General features: G+C 42.8%; 3 protein-coding genes across 4 annotated transcripts; 1 reads left to right on the forward strand and 2 right to left on the reverse strand.

Moving 5' to 3' along the window:
• The first annotated feature begins 783 nt into the window (after nt 1–783).
• Nucleotides 784–15947, forward strand: gfm1 (G elongation factor, mitochondrial 1). The gene is made up of 18 exons (XM_015009556.2): nt 784–970; nt 1048–1200; nt 1283–1415; nt 2476–2680; nt 3778–3894; nt 4040–4190; nt 4754–4908; nt 5457–5541; nt 5643–5780; nt 6077–6178; nt 6274–6330; nt 6421–6558; nt 7156–7238; nt 12292–12454; nt 12852–12996; nt 13113–13273; nt 13369–13422; nt 15500–15947. Exons 1-18 carry the CDS (start codon nt 896–898, stop codon nt 15629–15631), a joined length of 2247 nt encoding a protein of 748 aa, XP_014865042.1. The 5' UTR covers nt 784–895; the 3' UTR covers nt 15632–15947.
• On the reverse strand, nt 7285–16378 carry lxn (latexin). 2 transcript variants are annotated; one of them, XM_015009557.2, is made up of 7 exons: nt 15976–16378; nt 10996–11157; nt 10844–10906; nt 9584–9761; nt 9349–9485; nt 7772–7834; nt 7285–7577 (listed from the first exon to the last, which is right to left on the reverse strand). In XM_015009557.2, exons 1-7 carry the CDS (start codon nt 16111–16113, stop codon nt 7461–7463), a joined length of 858 nt encoding a protein of 285 aa, XP_014865043.2. In that variant the 5' UTR covers nt 16114–16378; the 3' UTR covers nt 7285–7460. The 2 variants fall into 2 exon arrangements, with proteins under 2 accessions (XP_014865043.2, XP_014865044.1); XM_015009558.2 differs by lacking the exon at nt 15976–16378 and adding an exon at nt 11319–11451.
• Nucleotides 16379–17902: 1524 nt separating this feature from the next.
• Nucleotides 17903–20636, reverse strand: neu4 (sialidase 4). The gene is made up of 3 exons (XM_015009560.2): nt 20436–20636; nt 19934–20189; nt 17903–18978 (listed from the first exon to the last, which is right to left on the reverse strand). Exons 1-3 carry the CDS (start codon nt 20634–20636, stop codon nt 18014–18016), a joined length of 1422 nt encoding a protein of 473 aa, XP_014865046.2. The 3' UTR covers nt 17903–18013.
• Nucleotides 20637–21817: the final 1181 nt, after the last annotated feature.

The following is a 21817-nucleotide window of genomic DNA, read 5'->3' on the forward strand; positions in this document are numbered from 1 at the left end:
AGCTAAGATGTAAATATAAACAATAGTTCTTATTTTAAATGAAGAAAATGTAAAATATTTTCTTAAACTCACAGCTCTGACGAAATAGCAAAAATAATTCCAAATACATATTTCTACATGAAAAACACTTTCCCAGCTATTAGGAATGTTTGCTTCGTTGGCACGTAGAACGAAACGTCAGCGCCTCCTCCATCCTGTGAGTGGCAACTGACTTTATTTTTCTAGTTTTCAGAATAAAAGAACCGCTAACATTTACTTGCAACTAAGTTTAATGACATAGTTTTTCTACACTTATATGGATCCATACGTGTCTTCTAAACATTAACCATATATCTTGTGTAACATCATAACTGGTCACAGAGAAAAAAAATATTTGCAATTAAACAAATAAAAATTTAAAGTATAGCCTAATGAAAGCAGCATCATTATATGGTCTATTGTTGAAAAGTTAATTAAACCAATTCAATAGATAATGTTTAAAATGAGATTGGTCTAAAATTTTCTTTGCGAAATGAAAGTAAAATGTATTGTACAAAACATCACACAAATAAACACGTCTGCTAGCCCTTGAAGGCATCAGCTTGTGTTTATAATCTGATGCGTTCAGATTATAACTCTACTGATAATTCAGATTTTTGTGCTTTAATATTGTTTTATCCTCTAAAATGGAACAAATGTTGGCTTAAAATCTACCTCAAGTAATTGCCTTTGCTAATGTAATCAATTTTTAATACTAAAACAAAAAAGGCGCATGTTGAGCGTCTGGGCTTCCGTAGTGCGGAAGTTGTGTTTCACAACCAGGCAGTAGGATCCCGGCGTGACATTCACCGGGCGGCTAGCAGGTTTGGGGTCGAGCATAACCACCCGGCCTGAACTCCACCGAGCTCTCTTCAAGATGAAGCTCCTGAAGGCGGGTCTGTGTTTGACCAGGAGTCATTTGTTAGCACCGGGGAGCGTTACACTGAAAAAGGTAACCCGACTCTGACCGCCGGTGTTCAACTCCAGTTCTCTAAAAGCAGCTCCTAACTTTGAGCCCCTGTCCTGCAGGTGCTTATCAACAGCTGTCGGACCTGCTCCTCTGGGGTCTTCCCCAACGAGAGAATCCGCAATATCGGCATCTCGGCTCACATCGACTCGGGGAAGACCACCCTGACCGAGAGGGTCCTCTACTACACGGGCAGGATAGCAGAGATTCATGAGGTGAGGGCCAGGATGGGCGAAGATTCTGGAGGTAAGAGATGAGGCTGCGTTAATGAGCCGTGCTTTCCTCTGTCACGTGAAGGTGAGAGGGAAGGATGGTGTTGGTGCCACTATGGACTCCATGGAGCTGGAGAGGCAGAGAGGCATCACCATCCAGTCAGCAGCTACATACACCATGTGGAAGAACCACAACATCAACATCATTGACACACCAGGTACCCGCCATGGTTTTTAACACTATCTGAAAAGTGTGGATCATTTGCTCTAATTGGTCACATCAAGAGATTAAATTCCTGATCATCTATAGATGCTCCCAATCTATATTCAGGTTAGATTGGGAGCATCTATGAACATTAATTCATAGATTCTTAGTCTTGCAACTGCAGAGGCAAAAACCGAAAGCCTCTTAGTGACAAGTCTGCCTTAATAGGGGAAAACGAAATAGTCGCATCTCATGGAGGTGAAACATTATCACAGCACCCATTTCACAGATGTCAAGCAGGAGGTCACATGATAGATTGAAGACAATAGTCTTACAAAGCTCTGATGTTTGCTAATGAAGTTTGATTCAAAAGAGTTGATATTAAATCTCAGAAAATGTTTTGTCCAAGACAGAATATGAGGACAAATACATTTCAACTTTCATTCCCACCACAGACACTCAATTGGATTTAGGTCAGGACTTGGACTAGGTCATTCTAACACACGAACATGCTTTCTTGTAATCCGTTCCACTGCGGGGCTATTTGTATGTTCAGGGTCATTTGTCCTTATGGAAAGTCAATCACAGTTTCTAAAAGTTTTTCTTCCAGGACTGCCATGTGTGTGTTTCCTGCACTGTTTGCGGTTCACTGCAAATGAGACTCTCTCAATTTAAACATTTGAAAATCACCTGTGTTTTTTATATATATATTTAATAATATAACCATACTTTGTGTTTATCCAAGCAGAATAAATACTTTTGCAAGGATGTCTAAATCCGAATATCATGTTTTCCACAGAAAATACATTTCATAAGACCTTTGCTAATCAAAACAAAGAGTTTAATAAAGCTCCAAAGTTTTAGTTTAGTTCTCACATATTAAAATCTCTCTTTTTTTATTTTTATTTATCAAAGTAATTTCAGTATTTATTTATTTATTTTCACTTTTTGGCTAAAGAAATTGCCTGTCCTTCCTCAAAAAGCTCCTGAGCCAATATTTACTTTGACATCACAGTGTACCTAAGCTGACCTGTGCGCACGCGTGTGTGTGCGTGTGTGTGTGTGTGTTTCAGGTCACGTGGATTTCACCATCGAGGTGGAGCGAGCTTTGCGGGTGCTGGACGGAGCGGTGCTGGTGCTGTGTGCAGTGGGAGGCGTCCAGTGTCAGACCATGACCGTCAACAGACAGATGAAGCGCTACAACGTCCCCTTCCTCACCTTCATCAACAAGCTGGACCGGATGGGAGCCAACCCAAGCCGGGCGCTGCAGCAGATGAGGTACGGGTCCAATTGAAGTCCTCACACTGAGCCGAGTGATGAAAGTCAGGCAACGCTTTGATTTTCTGAGTGCCATTAACAACTGGACACCTGGGAATCAAATGAATAAATATTGACTGACTTGTCAGACTAGGTTTATTGGCAAAAATAAGAATTACTCACCTTTTAGAGAAACTGTTGCAGTAAAGAAATGCATAAAAACAATTGTGATGGTTAAATAAAAATGTTAAAACTACAGCGTGAAACTTTTGTAAAAATGTTTTTTTTACGTATTTGTTAAAACTGTCTCTATGTCATGACAGTACAACATGAGAGAAATCATGTGAAAAGATTGAGCCTTGCAGTTGTACTGCCATCTCCAGAAAGACAGCATTGTTGGTCTGAAACAACCAATCAGAGCAAGGAGGAGCGTCAGTGCTGTCAATCAGTGTCGTGTACATGCTGCTGAGCGTGATAACGGCGGAGAAACAACTTCCTGTTACAGGAAAACTGTTTACCTGCCGTCATCGGTGGCTATGCTAACTAGCCTGTGTGTTTACCGGCAGGATCCGCTGTGGGGAAGGACCTGTGGGATAGCAGAGAGTAGGGGGGGAGGATGTGAGCAGCACATAAACAAGGGTGATTGACAGCGCCAAAACCTTCCTTCAGGCTCTGATTGTTGTTTTTTTTTTTTTTTTTTTTTTTTTTGGGTGGGGGGGGTTGGTGTTTTTCTGCAGATGGCAGTAGAATCACAGGGAGGAAGCATAGGAGCTCAGTCCTTTACAAATGATCTAATATATACTTTATTAGAAGTATATATTTATTACACTTCTGATAACTATATATATATATATAAAATGTAAATAAAAGTTACCAACTGCAGCTTTAATAAACGTCTCTGAATTTTTAACTCTTGTCATTTAATCTGTGGTGTTACTGTTTTATAGACTTTTCCTATAAATCAAAATCAACTCAGTTTGCAAAATTCAAAGTTTTTTAATGGAATTGTGATTAGAGATGAAAAACTGACCTGTGGATGCCAACTTCTCCCTAAGAGCAGCATATACGTTGCTATGGCGGTGCCTCTGGACTCTGACATGAGCTTCGTTTTCTTTTAGATCTAAACTGAACCACAACGCAGCCTTCCTGAACATCCCCATGGGCCTGGAGGGGAACATGAGCGGCATCATCGACCTGATTGAAGAGCGGAGCATCTACTTTGAAGGACCGTTTGGGTAACAGTAGTTTGTTTTACTGATTTCATAAAGCTTTCCTGTGTGTTAGAATGCTTAAAAGTCTCACCAATCCACCTTCGTCTCACTGTCACTTCCAGATACGAGGCGTGAGAATTTCTGAATTTCTGTTTCTTCTTCCCTGCAGTCAAAACATTCGCTACGACGAGATCCCCGCAGATTTCCGGGCAGAAGCTGCAGACCGCAGGCAGGAACTGGTGGAGTGTGTCGCCAACGCTGACGAGACGTTGGGGGAAATGTTCCTGGAGGAGAAAGTTCCTACCAAAGAGGACCTCAAGGTTAGCGTCTTAAGAGAGTTTGGACATTTAGAGTTTGTGTAAAAGTGAGTAGCTTTTTTTTTCTTTTTTTGCTTGACAGACACAACATAGGAAGTCGAAAAGTGTTCATATTTAGATCTCTTAATTGAACAGATTCCAAAGTATTCACACCCCTTGAACTTGTTTACAATTTGCCTTGTTAAATTTATGAAATATAGTGTATTTTAATTAGATTTTATGTCGAATAACAACACACAATAAAGCCCAAAGGGAAAAATGATGCATGTTTTTGTTTTTCAGTATTTTAGAGAAGAACCCTATGCTGTAATTTCAGCTGCAAGTCATGTGCGGCATGTCTTCTCAGGAGTTGCACAACTACTGACTGCACTGCTTTTCCATTTGAACTCAGCTTTTCATTTGGATCCAGGTCTGAACTTTGACCGGGCCGTTCTAACACACAAATAGTCTTCCATCTAAACCGGGGATGGTCCTCAAGAGCTGCCGTCCGGCAACTTTTAGATGCACCTTGCATGTATTAATGAAAGCCAGTCGCTTCATAAACGTTCCACCTCCTCGTTTGCCAGGCTGCGGTCCGCAGAGCCACGGTGCAGCGCCTGTTCAGCCCCGTGTTGGTCGGCACGGCGCTGAAGAACAAAGGCGTCCAGCCTCTCCTGGACGCCGTCCTGGATTACCTGCCGAACCCCAGCGAAGTCAAGAACTACGCCATCCTCAATGAAGAGTGAGCGCTTCAGAGCTTTGTCTCGTCAAAGTGGATGTCATGAACATTTGGCCAAAAAAAGTTTGAAGCTAATCTCAAGAGACCTGCTTTATTTTTGATGCTGGTTTTCACAAATAGTTATTTCTCTAAAAACAAAAGCTGCCAGAGTGAAACTTATTGGCCTCCTTAAAGCTAAATGTCATCAGATAACAGTCTGCTGAAGTTAAGTGACTATTTTTTTTATTGCACTTTTATGTATTTCTAATATTATGTAAAATAAGCTTAAGTTGTTAAATGAAACATCTGAAGAATGTTTTAATCTTTTTTATCCAATTAATCAATGAATCGTCAGAATAATCAACGACTGAAATAATAATTAGCAGCTTTAGCTTTCTCCAGTATTAAGAAGACCATTGCACCGATGGCCATTTCTGTGCAATGATTGTGTGTCGATAAATATAAATCATGCTTTCTAAAATAAACCAGCATGTTTTGCTAAAACAATCCTCTTAGGAAGGTATTTGGGTAATTAAAAAAAAATCTTATTAATTTTCTTCTCTTCGTTTTAGGGATTCAGCAGAGAAGTCAAAGATTGAAATGGACCCGACCAGAGACGCCTCAAACCCTTACGTTGGCCTTGCCTTTAAACTGGAGGTGCGTGCTTGTCTTTTTATTTTTTTTCAGAGTGATTATTTCCGCCTCGGTTTGTCTCAGAAGGGCGAGGTCCGTCACGCTTTGCCGTCTCTTGTTGACAGGCCGGCAGGTTCGGCCAGCTGACCTACGTCCGCGTTTACCAGGGCTGCCTGAAGAAAGGAGAGTACATCTACAACACGCGCACGGGCAAAAAAGTCCGAGTTCAGAGGCTGGTGCGCCTCCACGCCGATCAGATGGAGGTGAGGGCGAGTCGCCGGCGAGTCGTCACGGGTCACAGTTTATCTCCATCTGCGGTGTGCAGATTAAAACCCAGAGAAGTGCATGACTGGCCAGAGGAGTGAAGTTCCTCTTCTGGCTCTAGTCAAGTGTGCAGATAAGAACCACATCCTCCATGACAACGGAGCAACATGTTTCCATTCGCCTCACAACCGAAGCAAAACACAACAGCTACGAAAGTGTATTTATTAATAAGAAATAAATGTTAATGGAGCGAATTTAACCAGGCTGCCTCCTCTGTCCGGTTGTGGTGTTTAAGGACGTGGATGAGGTTTACGCAGGAGACATCTGCGCTCTGTTTGGGATCGACTGTGCCAGCGGAGACACTTTCACATCCAAGACCAGCTCCAACCTCTCCATGGTGAGCCGCCTGAACGGCCGGGGCGATCAAACTGCAGGAAACGTATAGTTTGATGTGTTTTTCTTTTCTAATTTGTTGTCCTGATGCTCACACAGGAGTCCATTCACGTCCCAGAGCCTGTCATTTCCATGGCAATTAGGCCATCAAATAAGGTAAAAGAAGGGTTTCTTTTTTTAAAACCTGAAATAAATGCTAATAAAGGATTGTCTCAAAATGTCTTCTTTTTGTTCTCTCTTTACCAGAACGACTTGGACAAATTCTCTAAAGGCATCAACCGTTTCACCAGAGAGGACCCCACGTTCAGAGTAACTTTTGACACCGAGAGCAAAGAAACCATCATCTCAGGCATGGGCGAGCTGCATCTGGAGATCTACTCCCAGGTACACCATCATCCCTATCCAGGTTTTCAGCTGCATTTACTCTCATTTTGTTCTCCAGTTGTTGCTAGTGGGATGTAAATTCAACAACCAAGAATTCAGGACTAATGTCACCAAATCCTCTTTTTTTTTTTTCTTTTTTTTTTTTTGCCCATAAGCAACTTATATTTTTTTCGCCGCAGTCTGTTTGGCCCAGTTCCGATCTTTTTACCCCCCCCCCCAAAAAAAAAGATCCAATCTGTCCCACTTCAATATGTGGAACTAATTCAGATTCATATCAAAGAGTCTGCAGATGTTGCATTCTGTCCGTCTTTTATGTCGTCGGTGATGTGAGACTCGCATCGTAATTCTGCACCAGAAAAAGCTGGACGCTGTAAATCAGCAATAAAATAACTTTATTTTTATCTTTAGCAGGCCAGCAAAAAAAAAAAAAACATGTCTCCACCTTTTTTCCTTGGAGTCGTTCACTGGTTGACTTTACCTTGTTAATCCTGCATTAGGCACAGGATTGACAAGGCACAGCAAATGTTAAATGCACTTTAAAGTTGTTTCTAACCCTCGCCTGCTGATTCTTTTTCCCCTCCGACACTTTCCTTGTAGAGGATGGAGCGAGAATACAACTGTCCCTGTGTGATGGGGAAACCAAAAGTGGCTTTCAGAGAGACGATCACCAGTCCTGTACCGTAAGTCAGCCTCCTAATCCACGCAAGCAGTTCAAAGCACGAGACAAACCTTTAAACACTTTATTGAGTATAAACTCCAGCTTCTTTTTCTTAAACGGCTGAAGATGCAAGGGGAAAAAAAGAAAGAAAAACGGCTAATCTTGCTTCAGATATTGCAGCACGTCTACAGAGAAATAACTGACTACAAAGTGTTGCAATCTCAGCTTAGAAAACAGCAGCAGATCAGTTTGGTTTTGCTTGTTTTTCACTTTCATGAACGTGGGGCAGCTGCTCCGTGTGCAGCACCTTTACGCCCTCTGCTGGAGACCAGGTGAACAGCAGCTTCCACTGAGGAATTTCCTGCAACAAATACACACACACTGTTAACACGTCTTTATTGTAAAACGCGTAGCTTAGCACAATATTGGGAGATTATTGATCTAATACTTATTTTGAATGTAAATGTATCCGTTTTTATTTAATGGCTTAATGAATTCTGTTTGGGTTTAACATGAGAAAAGCTCTAGTTTTCAGCTTTTACTGCGCGTGTTTACCTGAGACACCATGTCATGCAGCAGAACGTGACAGTCAAACTTCAGCTGGTCATTCTCTGTTGCCTGTAGCACAGAAAGTAACAGCAAACATGTTTAGTTCAAAGGTCAAAGACTTAATCTGGTGCCGACTTTCAGTTTTTGTGAACATTTGGCGTGAAAAACCATTTATTGGACAGTAAAGGATAGAAACTGCATTTCTTTGGCAGTTCAGACTCAGACATTGCATTTTTGCTCCAGGAATCCTTTTAAAGAATCAGTTTGTTCTCTGGAGAATAACATGTTTTCGTGTCACAAACTTGACCAAATTTGAACACACAAATAAGAAATTTGACTTTGGTTCCACTTCTCTTTGAAGTAGTAAATTTATAGTTATTAATAAATAAAAAATGGAGATTAAACACATTGCAAAATGTGTATGTGCAGTGTTTTCACAAAAGAGAAAAGCAGGGATAAATTAGTACAGATGTGCACGATATCTATGTGGATAGATATCTGTGTTCATCACAGTAAAAGCCTGAGGGGAGATTATGCAAAATTATGTCCTGAAACAAATCCAAAATACTCGTGAAAATTTTCACTGAAGCTGGTAAAGATAATGTTGTTAACAGGGTAACAAGTTTTATACCAACATAAGCTGAAAGGCATCTCGGTGAGGAAGAAACCATGACTCAGAAATCAACACTGCAGTCCGCAATGCTTAAATTTAAAGCAAAAATGAGGAATCGCATAAGCCTGACATCATCATCTCCACTGTGAAGCACGGGGGAGGCAGCATCGTGGTGTGTGGGTGTGTTGCTTCACTTGAGAATAAACTGATGCCGTCTGGAGAGAAGAACCATATATGGACAAAGTGAAGCACTACTTAAAGACATCCGCCAGGAACCTGAAGTTACAAATTGGTCTTTTAAATGTAAAATGAGATCGCCAATGTAGTTCCAAAGCGGCTCAAGAGCAACAAACATGAAGCTCTGATTTCAGTCCTATTGACAATTTATTGGCAGAGTTGATGTGGTGTGTTAGAGCAGAACAATTTTGTACAAATTATAGAGAGAAAGCTTTCGAAAGAATCAGAAATTACAGTTTTACTTCCAACAAAAATAGCAAATTTCATCTTGGTTTCTCCCCAGTGTTTTATAAGCCTGGCGGGCCACCAGGCTTTGCTTGCTCCCCCACCAGACTAAGAGTCATTTGTTATTTTAAATAGGGATTTTAATGCACCACTGTCAGTGACAGTAGAGACAGATTAAGCTAGGTTTACAGTCGACTTGTTGAACTGCACTAATTGCGTCATTTCGCACCTGCCCTTTGACCTTACATGTTATTTCCAATTTATGGTGCCTGCTTCTGCACCTCCAAATTTTTGTAACTTAACATTTTTTAAACCTGATGGGCTGCTGGTGTACTGCCCCGGCACCCCTACCACCGGACTTGGCAGACCCGATCGGTTTCAGCAGATGTTTTTACGTAACTTTCCCGGTAAAGTCCTTGTTTGCAGACGTGCAGCTCAAACAGCTCATTTGGGCTAAAACTCCTGCTATTTTCTTCTTCCAATGTCAAAATGAAATCTAGCAGCTTACCAGCTGAGTGATGTTGGCCACCTGAGCCATGTTGTACAGAGTGTTTTCTGTTGACTCCTTCAGCATAATGAAGCTGGAGGCCACGATGCTCAGGTGCCAGAAAGGAGTCATCTCTGGGTCGATGTGACCGTAGCTGTCTGAAAGACATTTGAGGAGGAGGATCTCATTGAGTAAACCAAATGCTTTCTGGTAATCATCAGCAGTAATCTGCAGCGTCTCTCTTGTTTAGCATTACCCGGTAGGCGCTTTTCAGTGCGGACGGTTTTGTTGGTCTTGTACTGCTGGTACAAGGCCTCCTCTTCAGATTTAGCATCAAGCTTCAAGATCTCCTCGCACGAGGAGACCTGGACTTGAGGTGAGAGCTGCTTTGCTCCGCTCGGAAAGAAAACCTCGGCGGAGCATTTCTCTTTAGTCTGGTTGTAATAGAAGTGAATGGGAGTAGATAGAAAAAAGGCGTCACCTTAGCGTAAACAGTGAGTCAGGTTAAAACACACAGTTATTCATCCAAGTCTTCCTTTATCAGGCAGTCGGTTCTCATCGGGCCCAGTTAGACCTGCTGACTGAAATACCAGAGATTGCCCAACTGTTTAAACTTCAATCTTTCCTAAGACTTGCCTAATATTTCTTTCAATAAACACATTGGGAAGAAAAAACCGCCAAATTTTTTAAAAAAGAGGAAGATGGCGACACTAATCCAATTCAAAAGGGCAAAAGTATTTAAATGTTTTTATTTCAGTATCTTGAACAAGTGCTGGAGAGAAAAAGCTGTTTCTAAAAATATCCTCACGTTCAAAACTGATGCTAAATTTAGAACGAGACACGGATCTAGAGATGCACAGAGAAATCGATTGGTGACGGAAATTGTTCAGTCGATTCTTACTCTTAACTTGCTGGTGAGAAACTCAAAAGAAATCCTACTATTTTCTGATAATTGAATGCACCATGTAAGTGCCTCCAAGTAGCAGTAACAACAACACTCTTTGATTTGGAGGATTTTCCTCAGCACAGACTCAAAGCTAGGCTGTTTAGGTATCAGTAAAATAAAGTTAGAGGTGAACATAAATGGTGGATTTCTTAATGACATGTTTGTGATTCATTCAGGCTGCAGGAGAGCGAGAGAAAGCAAGACTTAGAATATAACAGGCAGACTAAACATAGAACAAAGTCGCACTGTTTTATTGTTTTAAATTGTTATTAAACATTTCTGCTTTGGAAATATTGGCAGCCTTTTGGAAAGTAGTGCCAGCTACGCTATCAATGTAAAATGTTAACTTCTGTTGATTTTTTTCATCCTCAATGTAAAATATATCGAAAGCAGCTCAATCAACTCTCACTCTTTGCTAGAAAACATTTGAAATGTGTTAAAGATAAAGATAAATTTATTAAAGATAAATCAGAGTCAGCTATAAGCCACAAAACTGTTAATTCGTGCAACTCCAGTTAAAATCCTTCGACGCAAACAGCAGCTTTGACAACAAAGTGAAGTTTCTCCTACGTTGCTGATGATCTCGTGCACCGATATCTCCAGCTGGTACTTTCTCCCGGAGTCTGCCACTTCCTGTTGGGAACATGCAGAGTTGAGCTGCGGTCGGATCAAACGTGCAGATTGTGAAGCATTCGCTGCTCGGCAGCATAGATGAACCTGACCTCCGCGTTGCCGCTGTGGACCTCCTTCAGTCCAAACAGCTTGTAAGGGGAGCCGTGGCGCAAGTTGAGGTAGTGCTGGACCACCTTGGCGGCCCTCTGGGCGGGGTAGTGGTTGGGGTTCAGCTCACCTGTCGCCATCACATCCTCCTCCGCTGCTTCTTTCTGTGCACAGAGAGAGAGAGAGAGGAAATGTGAACTCCTTATGGACTTTGACCCCCTGGGTGCTCGCTGGGTGGGGCTGCTGTCTTCAGCCTGGACACATTTACTGAGGAGAGCAGAACAAACGTGCGAGAGCAAAAAGGGTGAATCAAAGAGCTTCTTGCCTGGGCTGCAGTGCTGAAGTTTTGACTGGGTGAATGTTTTCTCCGTTCAGTCCTCCAACTCAGCTGCTCCTCCCGCAAACGAAAGCACTACTTCCTCCTTTGACAGCTGAGCTCCTCTAGCTCTACCCCCTTTTTAAAGAGACAGGACGCTTCTCCTGCTCAGCAGTTTTACAGCTGCACTCGCAGCCAAAGCAATCGACATTTCAGCCCAGGATTATCCACACCTCTGTTTCTCTGTTTTGTTTGCTGTTAGAAATTTGGAAAGCATTTCTAAAAAGACTATTATTATGATTGGAGAGCATGTTTTAAAACAAAATATAAAAAAATCAGAAGGACTCATTTCCATCACCCTAATCTTTAACTCCCTCCACATGTCCTCTGTGGAGGGAGTTAAAGGTCCGAATTATTTCCGTCTGAAGAAACATGTCAGTAAAACTAAGATTATTTCTAAATGTTGAATTTGCCATGGATTCGTTTTGTGCTCAACTGTAAACATTTTCACCTGCATAGACGCACAACACGATATAAAATGTTTTACTCCAGAAACTTTCAACAAGAAATTCAATTTAATGACGTTTCTGTGCAAAATCAATGAAACCTTACGACTTGCAGTCCAGCGCAGCCAAAAATTAAATTAATTTGATTTAAAAATCCCAAAATAACAAAATTAAATCAGAATCCATTTAAAAAGACCGCTGTATGATGATGAGTCTCCCGCTTAGTTTTCACTTTTTGTTGTCACACTGGCAGGTTCTTAAAATATCTTTTGCCAATTTGTGCTCTAAAGGTTCAGCCGATTGCTGGGCCTTCCCAAAGTATTTATTGAAAAGTATCATAATCATCTGGCTCACTTTAATTTATCATGCCAGTAACTGATTAATCGCTCATTGCGACAGGATCAGCCATGACAAACTTTGGGTTCAGTCCATCATCCTGCTTCAAACCGCGGCTCCTTCGTCTCTTCCGTTTTCAGATTTGACTTCACCCATAAGAAGCAGAGCGGCGGCTCCGGGCAGTTCGGTAAAGTCATCGGGGTCCTGGAGCCTCTGGAGCCCGAACACTACACCAAGCTGGAGTTCGAAGATCAGACCGTGGGAACGAACGTCCCCAAGCAGTTTGTGCCGGCTGTGGAGAAGGTATGCGCTTTTATTGTTCGTAGCGGCACATACTGTATGTCTAGAGTTGAGAAATATTTTCACAAAGTGTGAAAGAAATAAAAAAAAGAAGCAGTAGCTTGAAGACCAAAAGGACCGGCAACACATCCAGGGATTTATAAGTGCTCTGTGCCGAACCCATTCTGCTTATGATTCATCACGGTGGGGATCTACCACTTGTGACAAAAAAAATAAATGATTCAAGTTGAATTAGTCAATTTTATTTGAAATGCAGCAGCAGTGAGTAGAAGTAGCTGAAAGTCCAATTTTGCTCTTGCGCCATGTTGAGGGTTTAAGTGCTCTGCAGTACCGTAGCTATCAAAATAACGTCAAGCTCTCCAGGTTTTCTACAAATTCTTCCATGTTTCTCGTGCTGCAGGGGTTCAGGGAGGCCTGTGAGAAGGGACCCCTCAGCGGACACAAGATCTCAGGAGTCAGATTCCTTCTGGAGGACGGAGCTAACCACATGGTCGACTCCAATGAAATCTCCTTCATTCGTGCAGGAGAGGGCGCTGTGAAACAAGGTCTGCCTTAACATTGTGATTCGCTCAGCACAGACAAATGAAAGTGGTGTGTGCGACCAAACAAAACCAGCAGAAACATTCGTTTCCACGGCCGTTTCTTTCTCTCTCCTCCACAGCAATGGAAAAGGCCAAAGCTGTGATTCTGGAGCCAATCATGTCGGTGGAGATCGTTGCGCCGCAGGAGTTTCAAGGTGTCGTCATTGCCGGGGTGAACCGTCGCCATGGTGTGATCACAGGCCAGGACGGCGGCGAGGGATACTTCACTCTGTACGCCGACGTGAGTCTGGCTCCAGATTACAGCATTAATATGTGATCTACATTTATTCATATTCCTCCACTCCTTTCTAAATTCACCTGGATTTCCTCCAACAGATTCCTTTGAACGACATGTTTGGCTACTCCACAGAGTTGCGCTCCTGCACCGAGGTACGTCTAGAATTCACAATCTAGATTTTTGTTGGTAGATGTTCCATCCAAGGTGTGAGAAATGCTCTTTATGGTTGAGTGCATTTGAAAGGCAGTTGTTGCATCTTCTAAAATGAGCCACTAGGGGCTTTTCAAGCGTAGCAAGCAGTCAACTTCACTGAGCTGCACAGCAGATAATCTACATTTGAGCAGAATCTGACCCTCTTATTGACAATGTGAACATTAGTGATCGTTCTTCTGACTCCAGCACAGCGTCGCCCAAAGTCGTGAAGAAAACCAATAAGACCCGTGCAGTAGAGTTTCAGCTGGCTAGCACAGGTAGCATCGCTAGCACAGAGCTAGCTGCCACGCTGCCAACAGATAAAAAGACCACCACACTTGATCCTGCTCTACTCCAAGTAATTGAGGAAATGTCTGGGAACAATTCAGCTGTTATGACCCAGAAAGCGGATGTTCTGACTGAAATGCTTCAGAACCAGGCCGAGGTGATGAAGGAGTTGGCCCGACACGCAGCTCAGGAGGACGGCCTGGACCACCATGCGGTCCTCATTGGACAAAGAGGATCTCGCAATGAGACGACGACACTGAAAACAGAGGCAGGGTCATGTTTTTCCAAGATTTCTCAGCAGACACCATGTGAAACGTTTCTAGCTCCCCTTTGAAGTGGATTTAAATATCTCTGTGTATTTGTTAAACCCGTCTTTTGTCAGGTGTTCAGACCAAACTTAGTCCCATTATTCGACCAATCTAATCTAGACTTTGAGTGCTGGCTTTGTCTTCATTCCCACGTCTTGATGAGGGAGGATTTCACTTATTAAAATGAACACTGTTCCTCGCCTGCTCTGCCCAAACAGAATGAGTCCTATTCTGTTTACTCACAAGTTAATCGGAAAAATTAAAGAGTTGCTTTAATTCCTTCATGTGGAGCAATAAAAGGTCATACATAAAAATGTTCAACAGTACAGCTTCCAAGAGACCTGGGAGGCTTAAATCTTCCCAATCTCAAAAATGATCAACCGAGTCCTCTTATATCATACGTCCGAGAATGGAAAACTAGAAATTCATCCACAGTATGGCTGGATGTAGAAGCCTCATTATGAAATACCACTTTTTCTTAAAAGTACATGAAAATAATAAATAAATGCTGTAGCAATCCAACTACTGTTAGTACAGTCAAGGCATCTCAATCTGTTTAGGGGAAAACTGGGAAAACCTCCCCATTTCCCCCCTTTAGTCCAGAACCCTGACTTCCTTCCAGGTATGCAGTGTTTTTTGGGGGAATTGGTGACTACAGGTATTTCCTCTTTAGGCTGCCTTTTTTTTTCAAAGATGAGATCCTTGTGTATTTTAATGAAGCTGTGGAAACCTTCGGAATAAGGAAAAATAGTCTCTTCTGTTTTTTTTCCAGATAAGAGACTTAAAAGAAAAAAGAAACAACTCTACTGAAGGACACTAAGATTTCAGACTTTGAGAAGCTGGGGGGGAGGGGGGGGTTTGGAAATCGCGAGGTGTGACTTAGTTTGTGCTATAAAATGTTAAAATGTCGTTATAAATCTGAGTCACCAACTCCGACCTAGACCTGGAGAGGAGAGCTGAATATCGAGATCACTGAAGAAATGTGGAGCAGCATTTGGAGCTCTGCTAGAAAGATTACGATTTGCATTCGTTCCTGGGCCGAAAAGCTTCATCCACTTTCTCCGTCATGACTGCTAAAACTACAAGCAGACCACAATCCTAAAACAGTGCAGAAAATCGACGTTATCGTTCAAAACTTCTCCTTCTGCTCCGTGATTGGCCTGGACAAATGTCGACTGTCTGGGAGACAATCCGAGTCGAGGGGAGTGAATTTTTAAAAAAACAATTTCCAAGTGGAGGAAAGCAGTGGCCAGACTTCTAGTAAAATCAGGGACACATCAATTTGTTTGGGTCAAGTTAGGAGTCAGACAGAAGCTAATTTTCAGATTTTACTCAGGGGAAAAAAATGTAAAACTAGAGAACTGTAGAGTCGGTTGTGACATTCGCCTTCCTGATGATTGTGTGGATGGATTTAAAGAATGCTCTCCCGATGTTTCTACAGGGAAAAGGAGAGTACACCATGGACTACAGCAGATATCAGCCCTGCCTGCCAGCAACACAAGAAGACCTTGTCAACAAATACTTGGAGGCCACAGGACAGCTGCCTGCAAAAAAGAACAAGTGGAAGAACTGAGCTGCTCCCTCGGTTGTTTATTGTTGGACTCCACAATCGCCCAGGACAATGTTGGAGTTTATGGAGCCAAAAAAAAAAAAAAGAGTTCGTATTTTGATGTTCTTTATCATTTTAACCCCCCTCTCAGCCTCCACTCTGTCTAAAACTCATGTGAAACGTATTTATGTTGTTTTGATCTCAACAGGCTGCATCAAACCTGAGTCGTTACTGAAAGCTGTTTCCACTTGAGCTCACGCTGGTTTTTGTACTGTGTACAGAATGATATTGATCTGATAATGACTGCAACAAATATACACATACATGCCGTTTTCATGCAGGGGTCGTATAGTTTTGATCTTCCTCACCTGCTCTGTGTTCTCCTCGGCCGGCTCCGGATGAGCCGAGGCGTCCGTGGAAACGGTTTCAGGTCCGATTGTCGTCACACTGAGGCTCCATGTCACCTCCATCAACGCAAACAGAACAATCGCTCTCCTCAGTCCCATTCCTGTCGGCTGTGACGCTCAAATGTGTGTGTGTGTGTGTGTGTGTGAGTAAGGTCAAAGCGACTAGTAGCTCGGAGGAGTGCAGCAGAAGGAATGACGCTCCTGTCGGCGCCGAGTTGTGCAACCAGAAGTTAAAAGAGGAGGGGAAGCAAGAGACGAGATTTTCCACATCCTGCCTGCTTCTGAGCACAGTCTGTTTTCTTGTTCCCATAAGGTAAACAAAGCCGCTCCACTTTAGCTGCTCGCGTTTCTCATTTTGTCTCTGTTGACGCTCTCGGCTCACGAGTCTCCAAACATCTGAGGAGGAAAGCAGCTGTCTGGCGGGATTCATCTGAGAGTTGATTGGTTGCAGCCGCGCCTCCTCGGTGTTTGACTAAAGGAATAACAAAACTTGAACAAAGTAAGCTTATTTTAGGAAGGTATGCCATCTTTTAAGATTGAAGTTAAAAATGGTACTCGGGAGAGAAAGACAGACGGAGAGTCAGAAGGTCACTTTATTTTTTCTAACCGGTCAAACTTGAGGGTTTTGTTCTGCTACAATCCAATTCTTGACAGTCATCCTTTCTTCATCACTGAAAACAGAGCAAACATGAACCTCTGCCTGGAGGCTGCAGCCTATAATCTACAAGTTAAAGCTGTGTGTGTGTGCGTGCGTGCAGCCCAGAAGCCATTTTCCCCCTTGGATCAGCTAAATAAAACTCATTTAGAGCCACTAATGTTCCCTGACCTTTTGACTCCTGTTGGCCCACCGGAGTGAGCAAACAAGCTCACATCAGGACCTGCTGCAGGTTCCTTATCGCCGTGGAGATGGAGGTGAAGACTCCGTCATACACCTGCTTCAACAAGTCGTCTTCAGACGAAATGGGTGTTAATAATAGGCCGTATGGGGAGATTTTATTTGTTAAAGGAGAGTCAGCTGTAATTTATTTGTTCTTTTTTGTTGTTTAGCAAAGCTTATGTTTACTGGAATTCGTGAACAATCTTTATAATTGTTTTTTGCGTTTGCTGCATCACATTTGACTGTTAGAAGTGGGGTATATGATTTTTTTATATATAAATCATTAAGGGAACATTTAACTTGTCTAAGTTTCAAGAATTTAAAAGCTTTAACACGGGAATGTAAAATGTATATATATATTTTAAACCTCACTGCCTAAAGCAACATTTTTGACAAAACTGGACAAACGGCTTTGGAACAAACACATAAAGTTTAGTTTTTCCAAAATAAACTTTAGGAAAGTTTATCCTAGAGAGTTTATTTGCAACTTTAAGTTCAGTACTCTGTTAAGAAGCGTCACAATTTAATTAATCATGTTCCAATTATTTAATTGAATAAGTAATCATGTCAAACATTTAAAAAGTGAACAAAATTCACACTTTTTAAAAAAGTTTTATTTAAAAGAGCTGCATCTGTCATTAAAATGGCATCTTTCCTAAACTCCTCCTGAGAAATGTGACCTCAGTACTTCATTGTTCTAGAAACCTGCTGCTTGAAATCCATTACGCAGGTAGGGGGCGTGGCCAAATGACCTCTGCACTAAGCAGGTGCTTTGTGCAAAACATCTGCTTGGTTTGGTAAAGATATCCCTAACTTCAGTATTTTAAATACTCTTGAGTTTATTCCCATCAATTCCTAATAATTCCTTATAAAGTGTGATTAGTTCTAATGCAAAATTTCAAACTTTTACAATTCCTGTAATTTTTCAACCCTAATGTCACCACAAGTTTCCACTCCGGCCCCCCGTGTCACTTGCTGCTTTGTCCCATGAAAACAACACGCTGCCGAAATCCTATTTAATAATAATAATAATAATAATATTCAACTTTTTTCTTTGGATTTATGATTTTTTTAAAAAATCACAAATAGAAAGCAAATAAAATGTTTCTCTTTCAAAAATATTTAAGAAACAGAGCACATCTTCATCAGTTTCCTCCTCCTCCTCCTCTTCACATGAGCCATCTGATGGACGACCGGAGCATTTCGAGGCTCTTGTTCTCCAGCCACCTCACAGTCTGCCTGCTGGGTTTTGTTGTCCCTCCGGTCAGTTCGCGGCCCCGCCGCGGCTCGGGGCAGGTTGTTGATCAGCTCGTAGAGGCTGAAGACGCTGAAGCAGATTTCATCGTAGGCCGTCTTGGTGCCGCACTCGAACAAGCAGGCGAAGGCCACGGCTGGCGGCTCTCCCGGTGACGGCGACAGCTCCAGGTAGGCCAGATCCGAGTACGCGCTGGGGCCCTCGTAGATCACCCAGGGCCCACGCCAGCTGTCCGGATCGCGTGGGAACAGGCTGAGGAACACACCCAGATCTCTGCGCGCGGTGGTCCACGTTGGGTGGGAGTACACCACCCAGGTGGGGGTCAGGAAGTCTGGTCGGGGAGCAGAGTGGGAGCGATCAGTGTGGCCCGTTAAGGACGTCCAGTGTCTGCAGGGGGACGTGCGACCACCGTGGGCTTCACAGGCACGTAACGGAGCGGGAAACCCAACAACGCTTCCATGGCAACCGTTTCTAGGCTCCACCAGGCTCTGCACCAGCTGGCCCTCCTGAAACACGGCTCCGTCGTCCAGGCTGAGGGCCTGCACCCTGTAGCCCAGAGGGCTGCGGGCGTTACAGTACAGCACGTTGGAGCCGTCTTCTTCGTCCACGGACACCATCTGACACTCCACGCTCTCCGGCGCCGGGATGGGCTCGCCGAAGCGCCAGCTCCTCCCGTGGGTGTCGCTGTGGAAGCAGAAGGCGCGCGGTGTGGTCAGGCAGAGCTGGCCGAAGCACTCTCTGCAGTCGATGTGGTAGGCGTAGGCGGGGATGAGCAGGCGGCCCGACTTCAGCTGGATGCCGTGACCCGGGCCCAGAGCGAAGGTGGCCCAGTCTGTCGGGTTATCAAGTTCAGCCAGTCAGTCAATCAAGTTTATTTCAGCAACATTAAGTCGGTTCAAAGGGCTTTATGCCATGAAAACATTAAAACATAAACACTTTGTACAGTCACCAATTGTGAAACCAGTAACCAAACACTACATTGTGTCCAGTGCCATCATCCAAATCACAGACATACACATGAAATATGTTGGTCAATGTTATATTTATAATGGTTCAAGAGCAACTCTGAACAGGAGGGGTCTGGCACTCATTTAAAGAACATCAACGTTTCAGATGTTTGGCAGTTTTGTGGAAGTTTGATCCCAGATTTGAGGAGCGTAGAAGCTGAATGCTGCTTCTCCAAGTTTGGTTCTGCTTAAGGGGATGCAGAGCAGAACCAGAACCAGAAGTCCTGAGAGGTCTGGAAGGTTGATACAACAGCAGCAGCTAAGCCATTCAGTGATTTATAAACTAGCAACAGTATTTTAAAGTCTATTCTCTGAGCTAAAGGGAGCCAGTGTAGGGACTTTAAAACTGGAGTGATGTGCTCTAACTTCCTGGTTTTAGTGAGAATTCGAGCGGCAGCGTTCTGAACCTGATTGATTTTTTTTGGCACACCTGTAAAGACACTATTGCAGTAATCAATGCGACTAAAGATAAAGGCATGGATGAGTTTCTCTAAATCTTGCTGGTACATTGATCCTTTAATCCTCGAGACGTTCCTCAGGGTATCTCTGGTTTCTAGCTGTAATATCTGAAGCTGTGTGTTGATTTTAGGTCGTGCTTCTTTAGGTCCAAAGATGATATAATATAAAACATGATACAATCTCTGCTAGGTCTTCAGACACTTTTTTTATCCAAAGGAAAAAGGGAAGGTGCTCTAGCACCACCTAGTGCCACCCTGGGCAATCGCCCATATCAACAACCACCACTGGTTAAGGTCTGCTTTTAGGTGGCTGTTCCGTTACCTTTGATAGTGCCTCCTATGACGGTATCGGTGAGGTCTGTGGCTGGGCTCCAGGTGTCTCCTCCGTCAGCGCTGGAGATGTAGCAGAGTCTGGTCACGTTGTCCCCGGTGACCAGCTGGTAGGACTCCGAGGTGTGGCCAAGGACGGCGATGAAGAACAGGAAGAGGATGCCGGTGAACTCGTCGTACACCGGACAGGGGTTCATGGACCTGTGACCGGGCAGGAAGGCCGTGCCCAGAACACACATGTCCTTCCACTGCAGCAAAATGACAGAAAGGGAAGGAGGAACACAGAGAAAATTAGCATAATTATATAACTTTACACAATATATTTGCTTCAGAATGTCATGTGGATCCTCCAGCTTTTTGTTTTTTCAGCTTGGAGTACACTAAGAAAGTGATTTAAATTCATAACACTAACTCCATAACTCTTAAAGTGATCTTGTGAGGCATTCTATCAACTAGCACTGATGATGTGGAGGTCAGTACCACAGGTCACTGACCTCCACATAGTTCCTGTAGAAGCTGCCTTTCCTCATCACGAGGAGGTGAGCCTGAGAGTCCGACGGGGTCAGCCTCTCCTCACAGAAAGCCAGAAATGACCTGAAGCGGCTCAGGTACAGCAGAGCCGGGACTCTGTACGTCACTCCGTTGGGCTCTTTGTGGAAGAGCACCGACCTCGCCGGGAAGTACGGTGATCTCATGCTCGCTTTTAGGTGAACTTCTCCGATTGATCAGGAATCTGCAGAGTGTAAAAGGCCAATTTCAGTGACAATCACTGAATTACATATCTATGGATAAAAACTAAGCAAAAGACGTGTGGATTCATGCATACGGAGTGTAAAGTCACAGTACTTTGATCATTTTAAAGACTTGTCACAACTGCTGCCATCTGGCTCCACATGCAGGAGCATTAAAGCAAAGACAAACTGACTGAAGAATAGTTTAAATCCAGTAGCCATTAAATGCCACCTAGTTCTACATTTCACCCAATTTCGTTACTGTCCATGTATTTTACTGCGTGTTTTCTCTAATAACAATAAATTTTTTTTATTATTTTTGAAGTGTTTTTCAAAAACATTAACACTCTAAAGATTTTTTCACATTGCAACCATACATACATAAAGGGTGAATGATTAAAAGCACATTTGTACTCATTCCCCTATAGTCAACATTTTTAACAATTCATTTCTTCTTCTCTCTTGTAAAGTAGCTAAACCTCAGATTAAATTTAGCTCAGGAAAAATCTGAACTGGATTCATTTATGGACTTTGACTGGTCCAATCCAACATCTTAGCTGACTCACATACTCTGTCTCTGCAATAAATATTTTTTATTTCAAGGCCTGTGAGAGAGAACAAAAGTCACAACTCAGTGAACAAAAACAGACACAAATGCATATTAATTCATTTGAACTTAACATCTTCTAAGGCTACATTTTGTGCACTAGTGCAAAATGTTTGGGAATATTAATGTGGATATCTAAAAACAAACATTAAAAATTAAAATATATGTCTGATTCAAAGCTCTGTACAATTAAAACATTTAGGTGGAAACCCTATTGTCATCATCCAGGACACAGGAACTCACCTGTCGTTACTCTACCGCTCTCTAAATCTTAAGGATACACTTCGTTCTGCATTTTTATCATTTAAGTCCAAGGGTTTAAAGAAAGGCCAGACTTATAAAACTGGTTTGTGTCCGATGCGAGACAATAAAAAATACCGATAAAGCCCACCAGAACTTAATTCACAGATCCATCATCGTATCGCTAAACAGAACCCAGCTCTGCTATGACATCTTAAAACAGAGATACTCACAATCCTAGTGCTGTGTGGGAACTGCTACAGCTCTGCGAAGGTACACAGACCGTCTGAGAGACCTG

The sequence above is a fragment of the Poecilia mexicana genome, unplaced genomic scaffold (genome assembly GCF_051168715.1).
Source record: "Poecilia mexicana isolate PSO_F unplaced genomic scaffold, ASM5116871v1 scaffold_13, whole genome shotgun sequence".
NCBI classification, from domain to species: domain Eukaryota; kingdom Metazoa; phylum Chordata; class Actinopteri; order Cyprinodontiformes; family Poeciliidae; genus Poecilia; species Poecilia mexicana.